An 18805-nucleotide genomic window follows, 5' to 3' on the forward strand; every position below is an offset into this window, starting at 1 on the left:
TGCAGTAATTCAGCAGCTCTGCAGCTTTTTCTTTTCTGTATGAGAACCATCTCTGAACTCCACAGGGGCTTAAAAAGTCTCCCTCTCCAACATGAAGCCTAAACCAGTCAGCTACTCGAGGAGTTCACTGAGCAAGCCCAGTTTGGACCAGTGGGCCTCTCTGTGCGCTGCTCTGTACTGGGTGCAGTACGGGGCTGGTCTGATGTGGCTGTATTATGCCTGATGTACAGGCAGAAGGAAGACCCCAGATTCACCTATTCAGCATTTCAATTGCCAGTCAAGGGAGGTGATTGTGCTCCTGTACTGGGCACTGGTGAGGCTGCACCTCGAGTGCTGGGTCCAGTCTGGGCCCCTCACTCCAAGAAGGACATTGAGGTCCTGGAGCGAGTCCAGAGAAGGGCAACCAGGCTGGGGAAGGGGCTGGAGGGCAAATCCTCTGAGGAGCAGCTGAGGGAGCTGGGGGTGTTGAGCCTGGAGAAGAAGAGGCTGAGGGGAGACCTTATCACCACCTCCCCTGCCCTGCCAGGAGGGTGCAGAGAGGTGGGCGATGGTCTCTTCAGCCAGGGGACAGGAGATGGGACAAGGGGCAATGGGCTCAAGCTGCCCCAGGGCAGGGTCAGCTCAGCTGGGAGGGAAAAGCTCTTCCCTGGCAGAGTTGTGGGGCTGTGGCACAGGCTGCCCAGGGAGGGGGCTGAGTCCCCACCCCTGGGTGTGTTTAACAGAGGGGAGATGGGGTTGGTGGTACCGACCTGCTGCGTGGCACAGCTCTAGCTCATGTAACTGCTTACAAATTTGCTTACTTGCTTTTTCTTCCTCCCTCTTTTTATTGAGGAACTTCAGCAGCAAGTTTACAGTTTAGGAATCGCATCCGCCGTTCACAACATAAAGGACACAAAGAGGGAATAATCCATCTTAAGAGCTACGGAGAATTTGTTGGTACAAAAGCTCCTCAAAGAAAGGGGAAAGAGGAATAAATAAAGAGAACTTCTTTAAAATAATCAAGAAAGGCTCTCAGTTAGGCAGCATTCTCCAAACGTACAGTAACCATAGCAAGCAGAACAAAAGGCAGTAGTAATAAGTCTTATGTATCCTTGGTGATCAGCTTAAGCAACTTCTTGCTTTTACAGTAAGCCAAAAAAAAAAAGGGAGAACAGATGAGTTCAAAGTCTACTGCAGGATCTATTGAATGACAAGAAGCCTCCTCTAATACAAGAAAATGAACTGGGGTGTTCATGCAAAGCAGGACCAGGGGTGGCCTTTGGGATTTTCAGGAGAGGGCAGCGGGCTGGGAAGGCTTTCCTGTGGCAAAGGCTTTACTGAAGGGACTTTTGCATCTGCCCAAGGAGGCTGTTGAGGCGTTGGGAAGCGGGTGTGTTTCAGGAGAGGCTGGCTTGGCAGGGAAGATCTTGTTCTCTCCTTTGCAGACTGTTTGCCAGATATGCTTGTGGAATACAGAAAAGAAAGAGGTGTGGGAGAGGTGCTGAAATCACAGAAGTTTGATGGGATTGCACAGGAACTCTTGCAGATGGCTGGTGGAACATCCTCTGGAAGGTGGTACTTTCCTGTGGCCTGGTTGTAATTGGCACTGATTCTCCCTGGGGTCGGGGTCTGTGACCTAGGGATTCACAGAGATTCCGTCCTGGAATGGGAGCCAAGATTTGGATCGTCACCACCCACAGAGAGCTCACAGGTTAGACAGGCAGGATAGACAAGGGAGGTAATGTTTGTGTCCATTTTAGAGGCAGGAAACTGAGGCATGGAAACCAGGAGTCTTTACACCGCTGACAGATGTTCTGCTCTGCAGATGGTCCTGCTGGTTTCAAGGAGAGGGGTTCTTCCCCCACATGGCAGTGCAACTAGATGGAACTAGATGGGCTTTGAGGTCCTGTCCAACCCAAAGTGTTCTGTGAGTCTAGGATTCTATTATTTGCACGTATCTTTGCAAGCATCTTCCATCCTTAAATGCTGAGTGCATCCTGGACCCAGGGGATTCCCATCCCTGACTTTGTCCAGCCTGGCCTGCTGAAGCAGGTGTTCATTTAAAGGGGTCACACCTACGCTGTGTGGTGTGTTTGCCTTGTTGATAGTTGTTACACTGGAGAGCGATAGAGCTTTGTGTTCATAGTGTAGCTTGTTTTGTTTGAATCATTCAGTCCTCTCCTTGAAATATCACCACGCCTTAACCACAAATATTTTAAGAGGCATTCAGAGAGGAGATTAACGTGGAGCATCTGAGCGTTCCCTTGGGACTATTGTGGGAAACTCAGGACTCCTTTTGCCTCTTTTGCCTCTCTGAGTGGTAGTGCCAGCTCACAGGCTGTTGGGAACGTTTTCCTCCAGGAACTTTAAGGAATTTACCTCAGCCAAATAGATGACACAACTGTATCGAAGCAGTAGACAGATGAGAAAGCTGACAGACTGTGAACAGATGAGGTAACTGTGTAAGCAACACACGATCAAACTGTAGGTCCGTTCATATTCTGTCTGGGTACGTAAGTAATATGGTTTCAGTGCTGCCATCAAGAGCTTCTCATCTAATCTAAAGTGGGTCTTGGTTTGGGTCTTGGTTTAGGTCTTGTTCATGGATAGTTTAGATATACTAGAGCCAAGGAGATCATTCTCAGCCTCTGGCAGTACTTGTAGATGACTCTGTACTCGTGCTAGCAAGCGTTCCATAGAGGCATCCCTCACTATGGTGCTTTGGCTGGCAATGTGGCCTTGCAAGCTGCAGTTTAAGAATCCTTGGCATAGGCATAACTTGGAACACATCAGGATTTGCAGAAAGAGTTCTTTCAGAGCTGTGCATAACGTTAGCAACCTTATCAGAAGTATCGTGGGCTTCAGTCTTTCCTTAAAGTCTTTGTTTCCACATTTTTTATAAAGGTGATTATGGAAGAATCCAAATTTCTGTTTTCACTGAAAAAAGAGGAGAAGCAGCAGCGTAGAAGTGACTAACCCACGTGGCTGCAAAGGGAACCTTAAAACAGTGATCCAGTGGAGTGAAAACCCCCTAGAATGTAGAAGTGTGATTTGGATTATGAGAGGATAAAGCATAGATCACGATTTTGTTGATCTTTTTAAGGTCAGGGTTCATTGCGGCAACGTTAATACAGGTGCTTCTGGTGAGTAGCTCAGCCTTTGAAGTAGCTGGTGTTTGCTCTAGGAGACACTTTTCTCCACTATACGTGATCTAACGGAACAAAACAGACACAGATCCCTCCTGTTCACTACATCACAGCTAATCCAACCCATAGCATCCCCCTCGACTGTGATACCCACCTGTTTTCCCTCACAGCAGCAGCAACCCGGAGCAGCGCTGCATTTTCAGTCAGTTAGTTATTTGTGCTGGCAGTGGGGTTCAATGTTCCATCTCTCACCCTCCCTGGTTAATTGTGATACAAGGGCCTTTTCGTGAAGTCTCATTCCTGTGGTTTTATCCATTCTTAAGAACAAAAGAAAAAACTCATTCATCAGTGGAATGGCTTCCTGGTAGGGTGAATGACAATGGGGTTTACCCACCTTTGGAGGAGGTTCAGAGACTTTATTGGCTGATGTTTGGGGAAATCATATTCTAAGGTTTAGAATGAGCTGGAATATTGTTGTTCAGAAAAAAACAGACCAGCTTCACCTGTAAGAAGTCACCATTCAACACTGAAACAAGTGTTCTGGTAAAATACCTGGGCAGTACATCTACATGTGCTGAGTTACATGCCGGGGTTGTGGCTCAATTAACACGCTGCCTGATGTGACTTGCAGTGGAGGTAACTTCCAGAAGCACCTGGGCAGTTTTCCTGCTCAGGAAATGGGGCTCCTGCAAATAGCAACCCTTCCCTAGGCCAGATCAGAGTCCTAATCCGACTCAGATACACTTCCTGGTCTCAGGATGATGCCTGGGAAGGTGAAGGGTTGAAGAGCGAGGTTAGACTTCTGATGTGCCACAGGAGATGTTAAGTGTGGTTCACGTGACAGTCACTAACACAGGTCCCAGCTTCTGCTGAACAGGGGCTGCCAGGTGCTTTAAGTATCAGGCCTTCTGGTGGCAGGGTTTGTAATAAAAGCTGTTCCAGTTGCACCTGGAGCCAGCACTGCTCACAAGTCTCCAGAAACTTGGGATCTGCAGTGCCTTACCCCATACACAACCCAGTCATATGCTGTTCTAGTCTGCCTTTGCAGAGAGGTAGTGCACAAGGTTGAGATTCAAACATTCTGGCCCAAATGTTCTTGTCCTCTGCCTTGTCACTTTTACTTTTTTGCAGACTTGGTGTGCTTCTGCTGGCATGCTGATGGAGAATCAATGTGCATGGACCACACAAAGCAGAGGAAAATGCCCTGGGATTCTCCTTCTAGCTTTGCCACTACATAGCCTTGAGCAGGCTGCTTGCTTTCTCAGAAATGTAAAATAGTTGCCTACTTTCTTCAAATCCCTAGCTGAAAATCGCTGCAGAGGTGCTACAGGTCATTAGCTACACACACTTAGGTGCATCTGCTTTGTTGCTGGCCAGTAAGCAAGAAGTGTGTGTTAATCAGCCAGCTTGATCATGAAGAGGAGCCTGGACAAAAAAAACACATCCAAGCTCTTCTAAGCCCAGCTTTGCCCTTGAGCCTGTGCCTGGGCACTCTTATCAGGAGGTGTTCCATGGCTGTTCTGCTGGCATTCACTGCTTCCAAATACCAAAGACTTTTCTGGCTTATTCAGAACCATGCTTCTTGGCAGAGTTAATTTGGCTGGTGATCTCCAGCTTCCATCTATGTGAAATGTAGGGGAGGTGAGCACAGACCTTTGAGCGAGCTGGCTGGCAAAGGGAGACAACTTTTCTTGTTCAAAGAGCTGAGTTTGGGGCTGGTAGACCCAATTCCTTCACTGTAATGTATGCTTATCTCTGCATGTGATAACCAAACTGTGGCATGCTTCACTGTTTCTTTCTCCTCTCTCCCCTGTGCAGATCGAAGAGGGAGGTAAAGCGGACTCCCTGCCTTCCAAACTGCAGGCTGGTGACGAAGTGGTGAACATCAATGAGGTGGAGCTGAGCAGCTCCAGGAGAGAGGCCATCTCCCTGGTTAAAGGGTCCTACAAGAAGCTGAAGCTAGTCGTCCGCAGGTAGGCAAGATCCCGCACTCCTTCTCTCCTCTCCCAGCGTACAGGGTGTCCCAGCCGTTCCCCCTCGCACCTCCAGCTGAAAGCCTCTGTGACCCAGCCTGGTCTTGGCAAAAGCCTTGTTTGAAGCACACAGGCACGAGCCCAAGAGCAAACGTTTGCTCTTTTCAGCAGACATTTCTATGACACCTTTGTCACTGATACATCCGAGCATGTGAAGTCCTTATCCAAAGTATCCATACTCTTCCACCACTCCCCTGCCACATGGCAATCCAGGATTCCTGTTCAGTGACGTACAAGCCTTCCTATTATCCTTCGAAGTGCTTGGGGCCCCCAGTGAAGGTGTGGCAGTTCTGTACATAGCTCTTACCTCACTTGCTCTGTTATCACTGTTGCTGTGACAGGAGGAAGATTTCCACTGGCATCAGTGAGATTTCGAGCTGTTTCATGTTCTGTAATTGAAGAGACAGTATCAGTGCTAACCAATATTGTACTTGAGGTGTGGGCTGGGGGGAATAGATGCTTCACCTGCTTCATTTGAGCAACAGCCCTCGTGCAATCTCCAAATGAGCAGTGTCTCATGTATTCTGTGTCACTGTTGCCTGGCTGGTCAAGGGCCTTGTGAATGGTAATGAATAGTGACGCCAGCAAGCTGGGTTTGAGAGGAACTCAGCTAAGCAAATTCTGCTCATCCTCTCTGGTGGCATGAATAATGAATGTGTCTGTCTCAGGGTCAGGACACAGAACCTGAGTCTTGATGCGCCTATTGCATCAGAGGTGTTTGGTTCTGGAATTTGAGGGTGAATTTGAAGACCTTAACAGAGATGCTCCTTGTGTATTTTTCACTGGGGGCACATCCAAGGAGTTTTTTCTGTGCCAGTTAGGTGACAGCTGGTGTCACTTCATGGAGTGCTCTGTCCTGAATTTCCACACTTAGCCAGAAAGGAATCTGGGTCAAGATCAGCATAGCCAAGGAGCTGTCATTAGCCAAACAAAAGGTGTCAGCTTGGGTCCCTGAGTTGGAACAAGGGACTAACATCTGAGCGGTGATGCCGGAGTAGGGCAGGGATGAGCAGCTCATCCCTCCTGCTCACTGGGGTGTATTTCGTGTGTTGCTGGCTGTATTCTGTTGTTTGCCTAAAGCACCTCTAGGTACTGACAATGACCTCGTGGCAAATCCTGAATATTCATCAACAGAACTGTTAGATGGCTTGGGGAGGGTATTTGGGAGGATATTTGCAGAAGTGGTTCATTGCAAGTTGATTTGTTTTCCAAAAGTAATGGTTTATTATTTAAGACCCACGTAGATATCAGTCCAGCTGTACTGACTGGACAAAGTACTTGATTCAAACTATCTTAGAGAAATTGTGAACAGAGAGAGGACATGATACACTCAAGGACAACAGTGTCATAGTGAGGCCAAAATTCAGCAGTTCCTGTTATTTCTTTGGGAGAATCACAGGACCACATCTCTCAGAAAGCTTTGAGGCCTCTTTCTTCCAGCTACAGGAGAAAACAAGCCACTTTTCCATTTCCTTGACTGGTTTCTCACATGCAGCAGGACCCGTGAGAGGCAGGGCAATCCCAGTGGGCATCGATCATGTGGTTCTCATTACAATTGATGAGCTATTGAAAGCAGAGGTGATCCACCTCTGAAAATATCGACAGTCAGCAGCGGTTTATGTTCCAAAATTACACTTCACAGTGTAATGTAATAGTTTCTCTCTCCGTTATTTTCGAGTTCCCAAGACCTCTTCACCTTTTCTTCTCCTTTTTAATGACTGTGCAAGGGTATTTGATGCTTTCCTGCTTTGGAATGCTATCGTGGACTTGAAGAAAATTTGCTTCGGAGCCTTTCATGGTCTCATTTTATCACAGATAGAAAGATCAAGCACATCGACTTCAAGAGGTATTACATTTACATTCCGTTCCCTTGCCAAGGTACTTTAAGCCCTTCGTGCACATTTAAAGCTCACTGACAATCTATAAATGTGGAACTGAAAAACTGGGATTCAGAGCAAAGAGCCCAGCCTTCAGTTCAGGTAACCTGAGGCTGTCCCAGCCGAGCCTGTCCCAGCCAAGCCTCTCCCAGCTGAGCCTGCAGTGCTGGCACGAACACAGATACAGAACAACTACGTGAGTTCCTTACTGCTTTGGGGCAGCTGGTTACAAGGTTTCTTTCTGAACTCTCTCTGTCACCTAAGGCAACAAGACTCAGCACTCTGGCCAGCTGGTGACAAGGCAGAAGACAAAGATTTTGTCTCCATTGCTAAGAGAAGGTGGATGAATCACAGAATCACAATACTGTCAGGGTTGGAAGGGAGCTCCACAGCTCATTGAGTCCAACCCCCTGCCAAAGCAGGGTCCCTGGGACAGGGCACACAGGTCGGTGTCCAGACTGGGCTGGAATCTCTCCAGAGAAGGAGACTCCACACCCCCTGGGCAGCCTGTCCCAGGGCTCCCTCACCCTCACTGGGAAGAAGTTCTTCCCCAGATTGGTGGGGAACTCCCTGTGCTCCAGCTTGAGCCCATCGCCCCTTGTCCTGTCCCCACAGACACTGAGAAGAGGCTGCCCATGGCCCCCTGTATCCCACCCTTCAGCTATTGATACCCATTGATCAGATCCCCTCTCAGGCTGCTTCTCTGCAGGCTGAACAGCCCCAGCTCACTCAGCCTTTCCTCACAGGGGAGATGCTCCAGGCCCTTCATCATCTCTGTCCCTCCTCTGGACTCTCTCCAGGAGATCCCTGTCTGTTTTATCCCAGGGAGCCCAGAACTGGACACAACACTCCAGGTGGGGCCTGAGCAGGGCAGAGCAGAGGGGGAGGATCCCCTCCTGTGACCTGCTGACCACGCTCCTTTTAATGCCCCCCAGGATCCCATTGGCTCTCTTGGCCCCTTGGGCACAGTGCTGGTGTGAGAAAGGGTGCAAGAAGGATCCTAGAGGAGAATGGTCAGAAAGAGGAAAGCAGCAAGAGGAAAGTGAGCTTTTGTGTTAAATAAAATTTCCCACGATATGAAATGAAATTAAAGGAGTCAAGATGCAGAAAGCAGCTCAGTACAGAACCTGTTCTGACGCTGATTTGTGTATGTTGGCTGGAATGATGGAAGTGCAGTGGGTTAGGATTGCTTGCTGCAAATACCAGCAGTCTGAGAACTCATCGACCAGTCATTTGCAACCTGAATTCTTAGTCTGTGGCTTCAGCATTCACTCTTGCTTAGGAGTGACACAAATTCACGCTGACATGGACTTTACCCCTTAAAAGTCCTATGCAAACAATAGCAGAGTCTGCTTGGTGTCAGTGGTTTCAGTTCTTTCCAAAGCATATTCAAGGCCAGCATGTTTTTGAAGGTTTGATGTTTGTTTTTTCAAGTTAAAAACTTGGGACCTGTCTCCAGCAGTGTGCTGGTGACACCAGACCTTTCAATGGACAGCACAGATTTCTTTATTCAGTAGTGAGAGCATCAAACAGGACCAACAAAATACCAGCTCCATACAGCTGTGTAGCTCACAGAGCATACCCAGATTGCTGCTCAGTCTTGGTTTTTATTTGAGGACAAAGTGAAGCTTTCAGTACAGGTGGCAGCAGAGTGAGCCTCTGCTCCAGTACCAAGGAAAAACTGATGTCTCAGCACCTTGCTAGGTCTGTAGGCAGGCTGATGTCTTGGAATGCCATCTGCAAAGCTCAGTACTGATGCATCACTGTCAAGTCCTCATCAGTCTGTTATTGAGCAGTTTAGTGGAGGAAAAGAGTGGGAATAGTTTTGGTGAAGGGAATGGTTTAGTAGAGGACAGGGACAGTTGGACTCGATGATCTCAAAAGGCTTTTTCTGACCATGTGAGTTTGAGATTCTGTGAAGGGAAAATCCAGGAAAATTCAGGATGAGAGGAAGGACTAAAATAAACAGATGAGAAAAATTACTTTTCTCACAAGGATGCTCGATAATGATAAATAGGAATGGCTATAAATAAATAACCAGTCTGTCCATGAAGACCACAGTCTGCCATTCACTTCTCTGCAGATGCCCTGCTGACATCAGGGAGGAACTTGCCATAGGAGACATGTGAATTTGTGAATTGATGCCCCCTCTGCTTCCTTGCTCATGGACTTGGCAGGACAGTGGCAGGGAATGATCCAATGAGCGTTCCTGTGCCCATTAATTGGGAGATAACTCTGAAGGGGTTTTGATGGATGCTCTCTAGCTGCACTGTTTGTCTCAGCCTCAGCTCAGGTGCCCTCAACAGCAGCTTTCAAATGTTCTGCTTTCTTTGCTGCTTTAACAGGGCTGCTCCTACCTAACATGCTTAAAAGGCTGCTCCTGAAGCCGGGTCTGTTCTTCCTGCTCATTCCTCACTCTCTCCTGTACTTGTTTTGCCCAGTCATTGCCAGGGCAGTAGGCTCAGACACGTAGGTATTTGTTCCTCCTATGTATTTGTTCCTCTGTGCTATGAGGAAACAGGCTGATACTTCACGCTTGGTTGTGCTGAAGCCAGAGTAAGCCAGAGTGAGTGCTACCCTGCAGAGAATTACCTGCCAGAGAGTTAGAAAGCCTCATCAAGTGTTCCATAGGTGTGTTTTCCAGTCTCTGCCCAGTCAGGATTTTCTGCCTCGCCTACGCCTCTGCTTCTGTCTTTTGTGTGCTTGCTGCTGGGGAGGTGTGTCTGGCTTGGTGGTCTGTCCTAGTTCTTCTTCAGCCATTGGATTCTTAAGACCTTTAGATCCACAGCAATAAAATCACCTGGTTTTCTTCTTCCCCACCTTATAACACAGGGCTTTTCAGAGCACTTCCCTTTGCTGGCCCAGAGGAAAGCGCTTTCTTTTAGTTCTGAGAGCTTTCATACCTGAGCAATCAGGCTAAAAGCATATTGCTGCTTGGGTGTTCAGTCCTGCTAGCCAGATCAAGCTGTCTGGGGGAAAGAGAGTGAGCCTTTAAAATGACTGCTGAGCAGGGAGACAAGATACCATTGTTCTGAACAAAGGAGTGTTGCTCCACTGGTGTCAGATGATGGGAGCGAGCCAGAAAGCTCGGTCCTCTGAAGAGAGGTCTCTCCAAGTATCTCCCATGATTGTCTTCAGTAGAGCTGCATCACTGCTGGGGCCAAATGGCTCTCGCTGTGGGCATGAGCAGGGTGGGTTCCATCAAGCCTGAGGAAATCCACAGGATGATGCTGGGGAGATCCTTTTGCTCATGGTTTGCCAATTTGGGAGCAGTAGGTGTGAATCACTATGAGAAACTGGAGAGACCAGTTTGCAGCAGTGGGATGCTTGCCTACTGTCCTCAGCAAGACACCTTCCATAGTTTTCCATACTCAGTTGATCTTTAACCAGCTGTAGGTGACCAAGTGTGTGAAAGCTGAAGCTGCAAGCCCCAGAAATGAGGCTTAGCTGCTTAATTGTGAAAGATGGGTTTATTTTTCCCAACTTAGGGTTGTTTTCTGTTGCTTCCTAATCAGAGTTGGGCACATATGGAAAAGACCTGGGCCTTTTCAGTGGTATGGGCTTGATCTGATTGTGTTGTCCATGCTTCTGTCAGCTGAAGATAAGGCTCAAAATGTGGGCATTGCCTTGTCTGCTTTACAGCAACCAGAGTGGCCTACAGCGGTTGCCAAAAATAGACTTTGCCACAGGTCAGTAAGCAAGAATGGCTGTCAGAGCCTCACACTGTTTACACAGTTTTACATTCAGCCTGGTGGTAACAGCAGCAATTAGATCACTGAGGCATGATGGCAAATGTAGCCATTCGGGCAAGTATCGCGCTGAAGGACCCACAGTCCCGGGGACAACAACTCTCAGACACCCTTTTTAACGCCAAGGCTGTGGAAACTAAAGCCTCCTGCACGCCGTTCCGCCGGGCATTCGCTGCTGCCTGGTGCAGGGAGGGCAGAGGTGACAACATGAAGTCGTTCTTGTTGAGGTGACAGTATGTTGTGAGGGGAGCTTTTGCCACGGGCTGTTTGCTCCGGCGCGCTCGGTGGGTGTACAGCAGCTGCCTTGGCTTGAATGGGGTTCGGGTGAGTTACCTCAGGTCAGGATTCGGTCCTTTGATTCTTTAAAATGTTGAGTCGGGTAACGAATGCAAAGCTCAATGAAAATCTGCTGGGGGAACAGGGAGTAAAAATTCTCTGCAGGGAATTACCAGTGGTTTAGGCCCTTCCTCTGTACCGGATGACACAGAGCCCCGCAGAGCTCTTCTGGGGTGTTGGTTTTAGGGTTCAGGCCAGCACTTAGGTTCTGACTGGGGATGGGAGGGACGCTGATGGTGACACTTACATTTTCAGAGCCAGTGAGATCACATGAAGTAGTAATCTTGCAAGAGCTGTGGTTTACAGCAAACCTGCACACCTCCAAGACACGCAACATGTATGTTCTTAGCATATAGCTGATCAGACAGATACAAGCAGCCACAGGAAGCCTGTCTGAGTATTATTTACATAGTATATACAATATTATATCCGAGCTGAAGTACATTGTTGATGCCCTAACATCTTGGTGCACAAGCAACGTCAAGGTGCACAAGCTTAGTGCTTCTGAGACCACAGTGGCAAAATCCACCCCTCAGCCTTGGTCTCCTCCACAGCCCCCCATGAGCAAATCCTCTGCTCCCACAGACCAGTGGTAGTTGATCTGATCTGATGCTTTGTGCTTGATGCTAGCTAGCCATCAGACACTGCAGTAAAGTACACAGCTGCTGCTGCTCCTGATACTTGCTACAGCTTTACTAACAGCTTTACAGAATCACACAGAATCACAGAATCTTTAAGCTGTCAGTTTAAATGCTTCCATGTGCAGAAAACCTTCCTTTCTCCTGTTTCCCCAGTCCCCATCATGGAACAAACAAAACTGACCCCTCCACACAGCAGCTCTCTGGAAACACGCTCCCCCCTCCCGACGGAGCGGGGGCGAGTCAGCACCCAGTCAAATTCATTTCATTCACAAATCTTGAATTTATTTGATGCAATTTTTTTGGCACACTGACAAACACGATACAACATTACATTAGTGTCATAAGGATTAGTCCAAAGGGTTCTTTGAAGAATTGTGTTGGCACTTGGCTTTCTGTAAAAGTGCCAGCAGCTTCCCCTCTCTCTAGGAACAGCCCCTTTTCTCTCAGTCAGTGAGGGAAATCACTGCTCAGCGAGGGCCTGAGCCAAAGCCTTTCTGAGTCTGTGGGAATCTTTCCACCAATTTCCACGGGCTTGAATCAGCTCTGAGCATCAGATGTCAGCTGTACTGACATCTTCCTCCCACGCTTGGACACTTCGATAGGGTCGTTTATCAGGTAGAGTGGAAGGTTTGGGGTCTTTTTTTTTTTTTTTTTTATTTACTAAAGCCTCAGTTTTTAAAGCCTTCAGGGTCAGCTCAGATGGGAGGGAAAAGTTCTTCCCTGGCAGAGTTGTGGGGCTGTGGCACAGGCTGCCCAGGGAGGGGGCTGAGTCCCCTGGGTGTGTTTAACAGACAGGGAGATGAGGTGCTCAGGGATCTGGGTCAGCACAGGACAGGAATGGTTGGACTCCATGATCTTAAAAGTCTTTTCCAAACATGCGATTCTGTGACGAGCCCCTCCACAGCTTTCCAGCATGCCCTTGGTCATGTCTCCTCATTTCTCAACTCCCCATCTGCCAGGTGTCGCTGATGCTGTCGCATGAAATCTCAGGGCGGGGAGGGGGTGTTTTAAAGTGTGTCATTTCTGAGGTCTCCACAGCCTGCTCCCAGGTGAGTAAAGGCTTTAGAACTTCCTCACGTGTTGCATCAAGCTGGTAAAGCTTTAACTGTCTCAAGCATCAGTGTTTTGAACAGAGGTGAACAGCATTGAATTTTGAAACCACTGGCAACAGGCTTATTGTCTGGGATTTAATTAGCTACAGCTTAGGGCTGCCGGGCATTTAGGAAACTTGTCACAGTGAGTAGTGGGTGTGAGGAAGATCTAGATACGATTTTGGGGAGTGAAAAAAAAACTTGATTAAAATAACAAAAAAAGAAAAAGACAAAAAGATTCAGGATGCTGCTGGTGAGAGTGGGAAAATGCCTCAGGACAAAAAAGGCCATGCAGTGTAATGTGTTCAGCTACACAGGACCTTAAAGGCTGAGCCCTCACCTGGAACTGCTCTAGGAGCTGAGCAGCTCCTTGCACTGCTTTGGGTTAGCTTGTCTTCTTCAGGCACTTATCAGGCTGGGGGTCTGATTCTTCTGAAAGCAGCACTGGACAAGCTGGGCAGTCTCCTCCAGTGCTGTACCAAGTGCTTTTGGGTGCGAATCTCCTCCTGTTGGAGTTTCCCGAGGAGCCGGATCAGGTCGCAGTACCAGGACAGCTGGAACAGACCAGCCTGTGTTCCCTGGCGGGTCCACACCTCGCTCCTCTCTCTGTGACTGTGTCTCCCCTGTGACCTTTAGTCGATGGGGCGAATACCTGGGACCTGTTACCTGTCTGGTTCCCTGTACACGCACAGGGGTGGCAGCTTCGTCAGGCAGCTGCAGGGAGCACTGGGAGTAACCGAATTGCGTCACCGTTACGGGAAGAAGCTCCAGTTGCGTGACCCGACTATGAATACTGATTTAGGAGGGGGTGAGAAGTTGGGTGCCATTGGGACTTGCTGATAGATGCATCACCTTAGCCGGGTTAAATATTAATTTCTTCCAGATAAACTAGTTACCCAGAAATACCAAAGAATTTCTCAAAAATTTTTCCTGTGCTTTTCCTGCTTGATCCAAGATGACCTTCAGAAGGAAGGTGGAGTCAGGAAAGGCTAATGAATGCTAACGTAATCTCAGCAGCACAAGTGGAGCTTGCCTGGATTTGCTTCGGTCAGACAGATGTTAGGGTGAAGTGGTCACTGCTGTACCTTTTCCAGGAACGGGCTTCTGTGGGTCACTCAAATCCCGTGGCATTGTTTCTCCCTCATGGCTGGATAAATGGAATATCTCAGCTGAAAGAACAACAAAGAGCAGAGGCTGCACAGAGGGTATCAAATGATCTTTTACATGCACAAATCCTCCTGTCCATAGCAGAAGGCAGGCTAAGTCGCTCACACAAACATCGGTGGACAAAGAGTATTTACATGCACGCACCTGGCCGAAACTCTGGCTGTGCCTGTGGCTCTGGAATACAGATCTTTTCTTTCCAACACCCCTTTCCCCAGCTTGCTGACTCCTTTGGCTTTGGCGTTAGAAGGGAGGTGGGGTCGGTCTTCAGGACACGCATGGAAAATGTTTTCCTGGAGGTTATACCTGCAAAGTACACTGGTAGCCTTTTATTTCTATTGGAGAATGCCTAAGCTAATTAAAATTGGAAATATTGGTTAAAAATACATCTTTCAGATGCTGCAAAGAGCCAGTTAGCTCAGCTCAAAGTCACCTCTTAGCCTCCTGTGTTTACCAGGCTTCTTTAAAATTACTGCTCTTGTGAGGTGCAATTGCAAGAGGAGAATAGAGGCTGGAGGTGCCATTCCCTGTCTTGGGGAGGGAGGAAACTCCTCCAGGATGCTGGTGCCAGGCCTGGGGCACTGGGTTTGGTTCCTCCTGCTGATAGATACTTTTATTTGCTGTTACTCTTTATATTCACCTCCCTTATAAAACAGACTTGCAGCTCTCCTGCCTGTAGGGTGTCGGGAAGCTAAGCACATTGAAGAGGATGATGATGATTGAAGAGATGATGTATTAGGACTATTGAAGTGATTCATAGAATCGTCAAATCACAAAATCCTGAAGGGTGGAAAAGACCTCCAACATCATCTAGTCCAACTGTCCCCCTGCCACCCATATGCCTCACTAAACCACATCCCCAAGTCCCTCATCCAGCCTCTCCTTGAACACCCCGAGGGACGGTGACTCCCCCACCTCCCTGGGCAACCCCTTCCAATGCCCAACTGCTCTTTGGGAGAAGAAATGTCTCCTCATTCCTGACCTGACCCTCCCCTGGCACAACTCACAGCCATTCCTTTTGTGTCGGGATGGGTCCAGTGCATTGAGGGCCATGTGCTTTCCCGTGCTATTTCCCCAGACCCACAAGCCCACAGCCTTCTCCTCTGCCAGGGATCAGCCCTGGTCCTTTGGCACCGGCGAAGAGACGATGGGACCCGCAGAGGTGGCAACTGGCAGAAGGGAACCGCTGTGGGCTTTATTCAACACCCAGCCTGCAGCTGTGCCCTAACCTGTGGGCCAGCAAACAACAGAGACTGATATTCCTGCTATGCCTCTCCTCCACTGTGGGGTTTTATCTTCTACTCTCACTTCCAACCTGGAATGGTGAATTTCAAAGGAGCAAGAAACAATTCTAGCAGTCTGAAAGCACTTTTTATTGAATTTAGGGTTTTTTTCTCCTCCCTCCCCTAAAATCCCAGCGTTAATTATAAGAAGGGGCCAACCACCAGTCCCCTGGGGGTCAGGACAGAGCTGACTGGCACTTTCACTCTGTGGATTTCCCTTTCCCTCCTGCTCTTTGCTTCTGCCTGTCAGGCCTGCTGACGAGCGCTTGGTAGGAGGGCAGTAATCTGAGCTGCCTCTGCTGAGCAAACCTCCTGCTTTTGACTTGGGGATTAGTCCTGAGGTGCCTCTGCGTGCAGCACCTGTATCTGCAAACTCGTTATCTTAATTGCTCTGCTCCCCGTTTCTCCAGCTTCCCGGGGAAGCAGTGCTTACTCCCTCCTCCCAGGACTTTGCTCGCTGCATGGCAGGCTGCCTGCGCCGCGAGGATGGCAACACCTGAGACTCGCTGGGGCGTCTGGAAAGGTAAGCGGCCTCTCCACAGCCACAGCGAAGCACGCCAGCACGGCTGCGGGACCTTGCGGCGGGGCTTTAGGACAGGAAGGACGGGTGTCTTAAGGACCCTGTTGGTCTTAAACATCGCCAGCATCATAAACTTGAGAGCAAACAGGTGTCCAGGCAGCGCCAGAGGGGATTTTCCAGCACTGTTGTCAGCAAGCTTGCGGCAGACAGGGAGCCAGTGCTGAACTGCTGCTCAGCTTCTGCCACTGCTGAAGCTTTTGTGTGGCGTAAGCATATTGCTTGGGCTTCTGGGCTAGAAAAGTGCAGGAAGCTTGCAGAGGGGAACTGAGAGTCTCTGGAGTTGTAGAGTATGTTCCAGGTTATTCCCTCCCTTGGAGTCAAAGGGTGCTAATAATGTCACGGGCTTGGGACACTGAGTCTCATGAGTGGAGGACCCAAACCCCATCCATGCAAGGATGTGGGGGTGTGCTTTACAGTTTTATAGCCTGGAAGAGTCTCTGCTTAAGTAAGTGGCTTTCTTTTTGGCCTTCATCTTTTATAAGTTGAGAATTGTTTAAAGCAGGTATCAAACCGAGCCACCACGTGGCACTTGTGTTTATTACTGATGGGCTGGCCGTGCAGGCTGGGGTATGTTCTTGTCTGATTAACACGATAACGCCGCCGATACAGAATGCAGAAGAGACTCTGATTCTTAACAGATGGCAATCAGTACAGCTCCAGAGATGGCAATCAGTACAGCTCCAGGATAGGCCAGTGCAAATTTGCATCTGTTGTAGACCTGTCATATGTTACACACACCTCTACGCCCTTCTGGAGTGGTCGTGAATCATAAAACTAAGGTCATTGAACTCTGACTTTTTATTATCTCCTGAGACATTTACTCCTTTAATAAGCTCATTAACTGATCTTTAAACTCATCCCTTGTTCATTGCCATTAGGGTAACCTCAGGTTTGCTCCTGGTTGGTTGTTTTGTGTTGCTGTGGCTGTGGGCCAAGCCTTTAGCTGCTGGTTTCGGCTGAAATCCTGGTACCCGTATGCTGCTTCTGCAGTGTGAAATTTAGCTCTGGGCATGAAAACGAGTTAAGACAGTGCTAGTGGAATATTGGGGTCTATGTCCCTGTGCCCCCTCTAGGTAAAATGAAGTATTTTTTGTCTGCTCAAGAAAATCACCATGAAACAGCTGGTTCTGCAGTACAGGTGCAGCCACGACTCTGGAGTGCAGCACGCTGCCTTGCCTAACGTGTGCTCGTTACTCCAATATTTAACAAACAGGGAGATTTTGACAATAAAACTAGAACTGGTTACAGTACCAAATTCCCTGTATACTTTAGATTGCCCCAGATTTCCTCCTTTCACCTTGCCTGAGCCAGCTTTTTGGTTAAAACCACATTCAAAGAAGCATCTGGCCAGGGAAAAAGACTGTCCGTGTGCTGTCAGCGTCAGTCCTTGGAGCACCCCGCTGGCTTCTCACAAGCCAGTTGCCCCATCTGAAGGAGTGAGCACTTGTATGTCTCTGCCTGCCTATGTTTCCCTGCTCTCAGGAGTACACATTTGCTTAAGCACATCATCAGGGGTGAAGCTACTCAGCATGTGAGGAGCCCTAGAGGTTCCTGAGATAGAGACCCACAGCGTGTGGGAAGAGGTTGGTTTACAGCACACATCCCATCACCCTGAGCTGTGGCCTGATCCCTCCATGGATGGGCACGTTCCCAGGCTGCAGTGATGGGAAGAACCTCCTGTTCTTCACTAGAGGACCCACATATATTCGCTGCAAGGCTGCAGAGAGCTCTGCAAAGGATGGTCCTCCTGAGGGGGACTGCAGGGAGTATTGCAGACGAAGCGTTTGGCTATAAATTAGCATGGACAGTCATGTATGGGTAGGGATCATCTTGAGTCTTTATCCAGTACCTGTTTGAGGGATTTGACATCTCCTGTGGTCTTTATATCAGATGAACCAGATGTATTTCCCTCCTGTTCCTGGGAACAGCGTAAGTGGCGTGAGTCGGTGCTCTGTAGTACATTGTGAGGAAAGGTGATGTATGTAGGATCAGAAATCTGAAGAGATGCCCAAATTAAAGAGGTTTGGTGGTCACCTCCTTCAAAAATCAACTACGAGTGATGCTGCTGTTCACTGTGGTCTGGTTTATAGTCTGAGACTTTCTGGAGCCTTCAAAGGGTTAAAGGCAATACCTCCTAGAAACCCAAGTGGCTGAAGAAATACCAGATATATTAACATTTACTTCAGTTGCCAAAGCCTGGACGTTTCTTTCTGCTTTTTAGAAATTACAGCCTGCGGGGACCGTTTAACAATAAATCGTAGCAACTTGGCTGTTAGAGGGCAACACATGTGCACAGGCACTTCGGGGCCGTGCCAGCATCTCCTTTGTGCAACAGAAGTAACAGCAGGAATTTGATTAAAGACTGATAGAAAAGAGAGGGAGAAACATAGGAAAGATTAAAGAAAGAAAGAGCCACCTGGAAACTTCATTCCTCCTTTTATTTCTAACTTAAGCTCATAAATACCAAATCTAAACCATTGGGGGGAGAATTTCCTGCGTGCCTGCACCGAAAAGGCTGCACACACAGCCACATGGAATGACTTTCAGCAGAAGCCAGGCTCTTCTCAAACTTAATGCTTCGTCCTCGCCTGCACTGGAAGAAAAACAAACCAGAAAATAGCTTTATCCCCCCCACCCCCCGGTGCTTTGGAAGGACACCACTCAGGAGAGTCACACAAGTCATGGCCATAGAGGAGAGCGGAGAAGGATTCAGCATCACAACATCACTGAATCGGAAGGGCCCCTTGGGCTCCATCCTTTTGCAGCACACCCCCCCCCCCCCCCACACACACACACACACTCTTATGTGTAATCAGCAAGTGACAGGCAAATCCCGCTCCAATTCCATACCACAGCTCCCATGTGCCTGCTGTTCGGTGTAGGACACCAGAATGGTACGATTAAGCGTCACATAGTGCTGGGCTGA

At 48.6% G+C, this 18805-nt stretch overlaps 1 protein-coding gene across 1 annotated transcript in view; it reads left to right on the forward strand.

Moving 5' to 3' along the window:
* Window positions 1-18805, forward strand: part of SHROOM3 (shroom family member 3) — a gene marked incomplete at its 5' end in the record, with an annotated part of 133130 nt that overhangs the window by 33078 nt on the left and 81247 nt on the right. The window contains one exon of the mRNA XM_084262730.1: window positions 4944-5098. Within this exon, the coding sequence (XP_084118856.1) occupies window positions 4944-5098 (155 nt within the window). The remainder of the gene's footprint in view (window positions 1-4943; window positions 5099-18805) is intronic.

Source organism: Gallinula chloropus (assembly GCF_964237585.1).
Source record: "Gallinula chloropus genome assembly, chromosome: 4".
In the NCBI taxonomy this organism is placed as follows: domain Eukaryota; kingdom Metazoa; phylum Chordata; class Aves; order Gruiformes; family Rallidae; genus Gallinula; species Gallinula chloropus.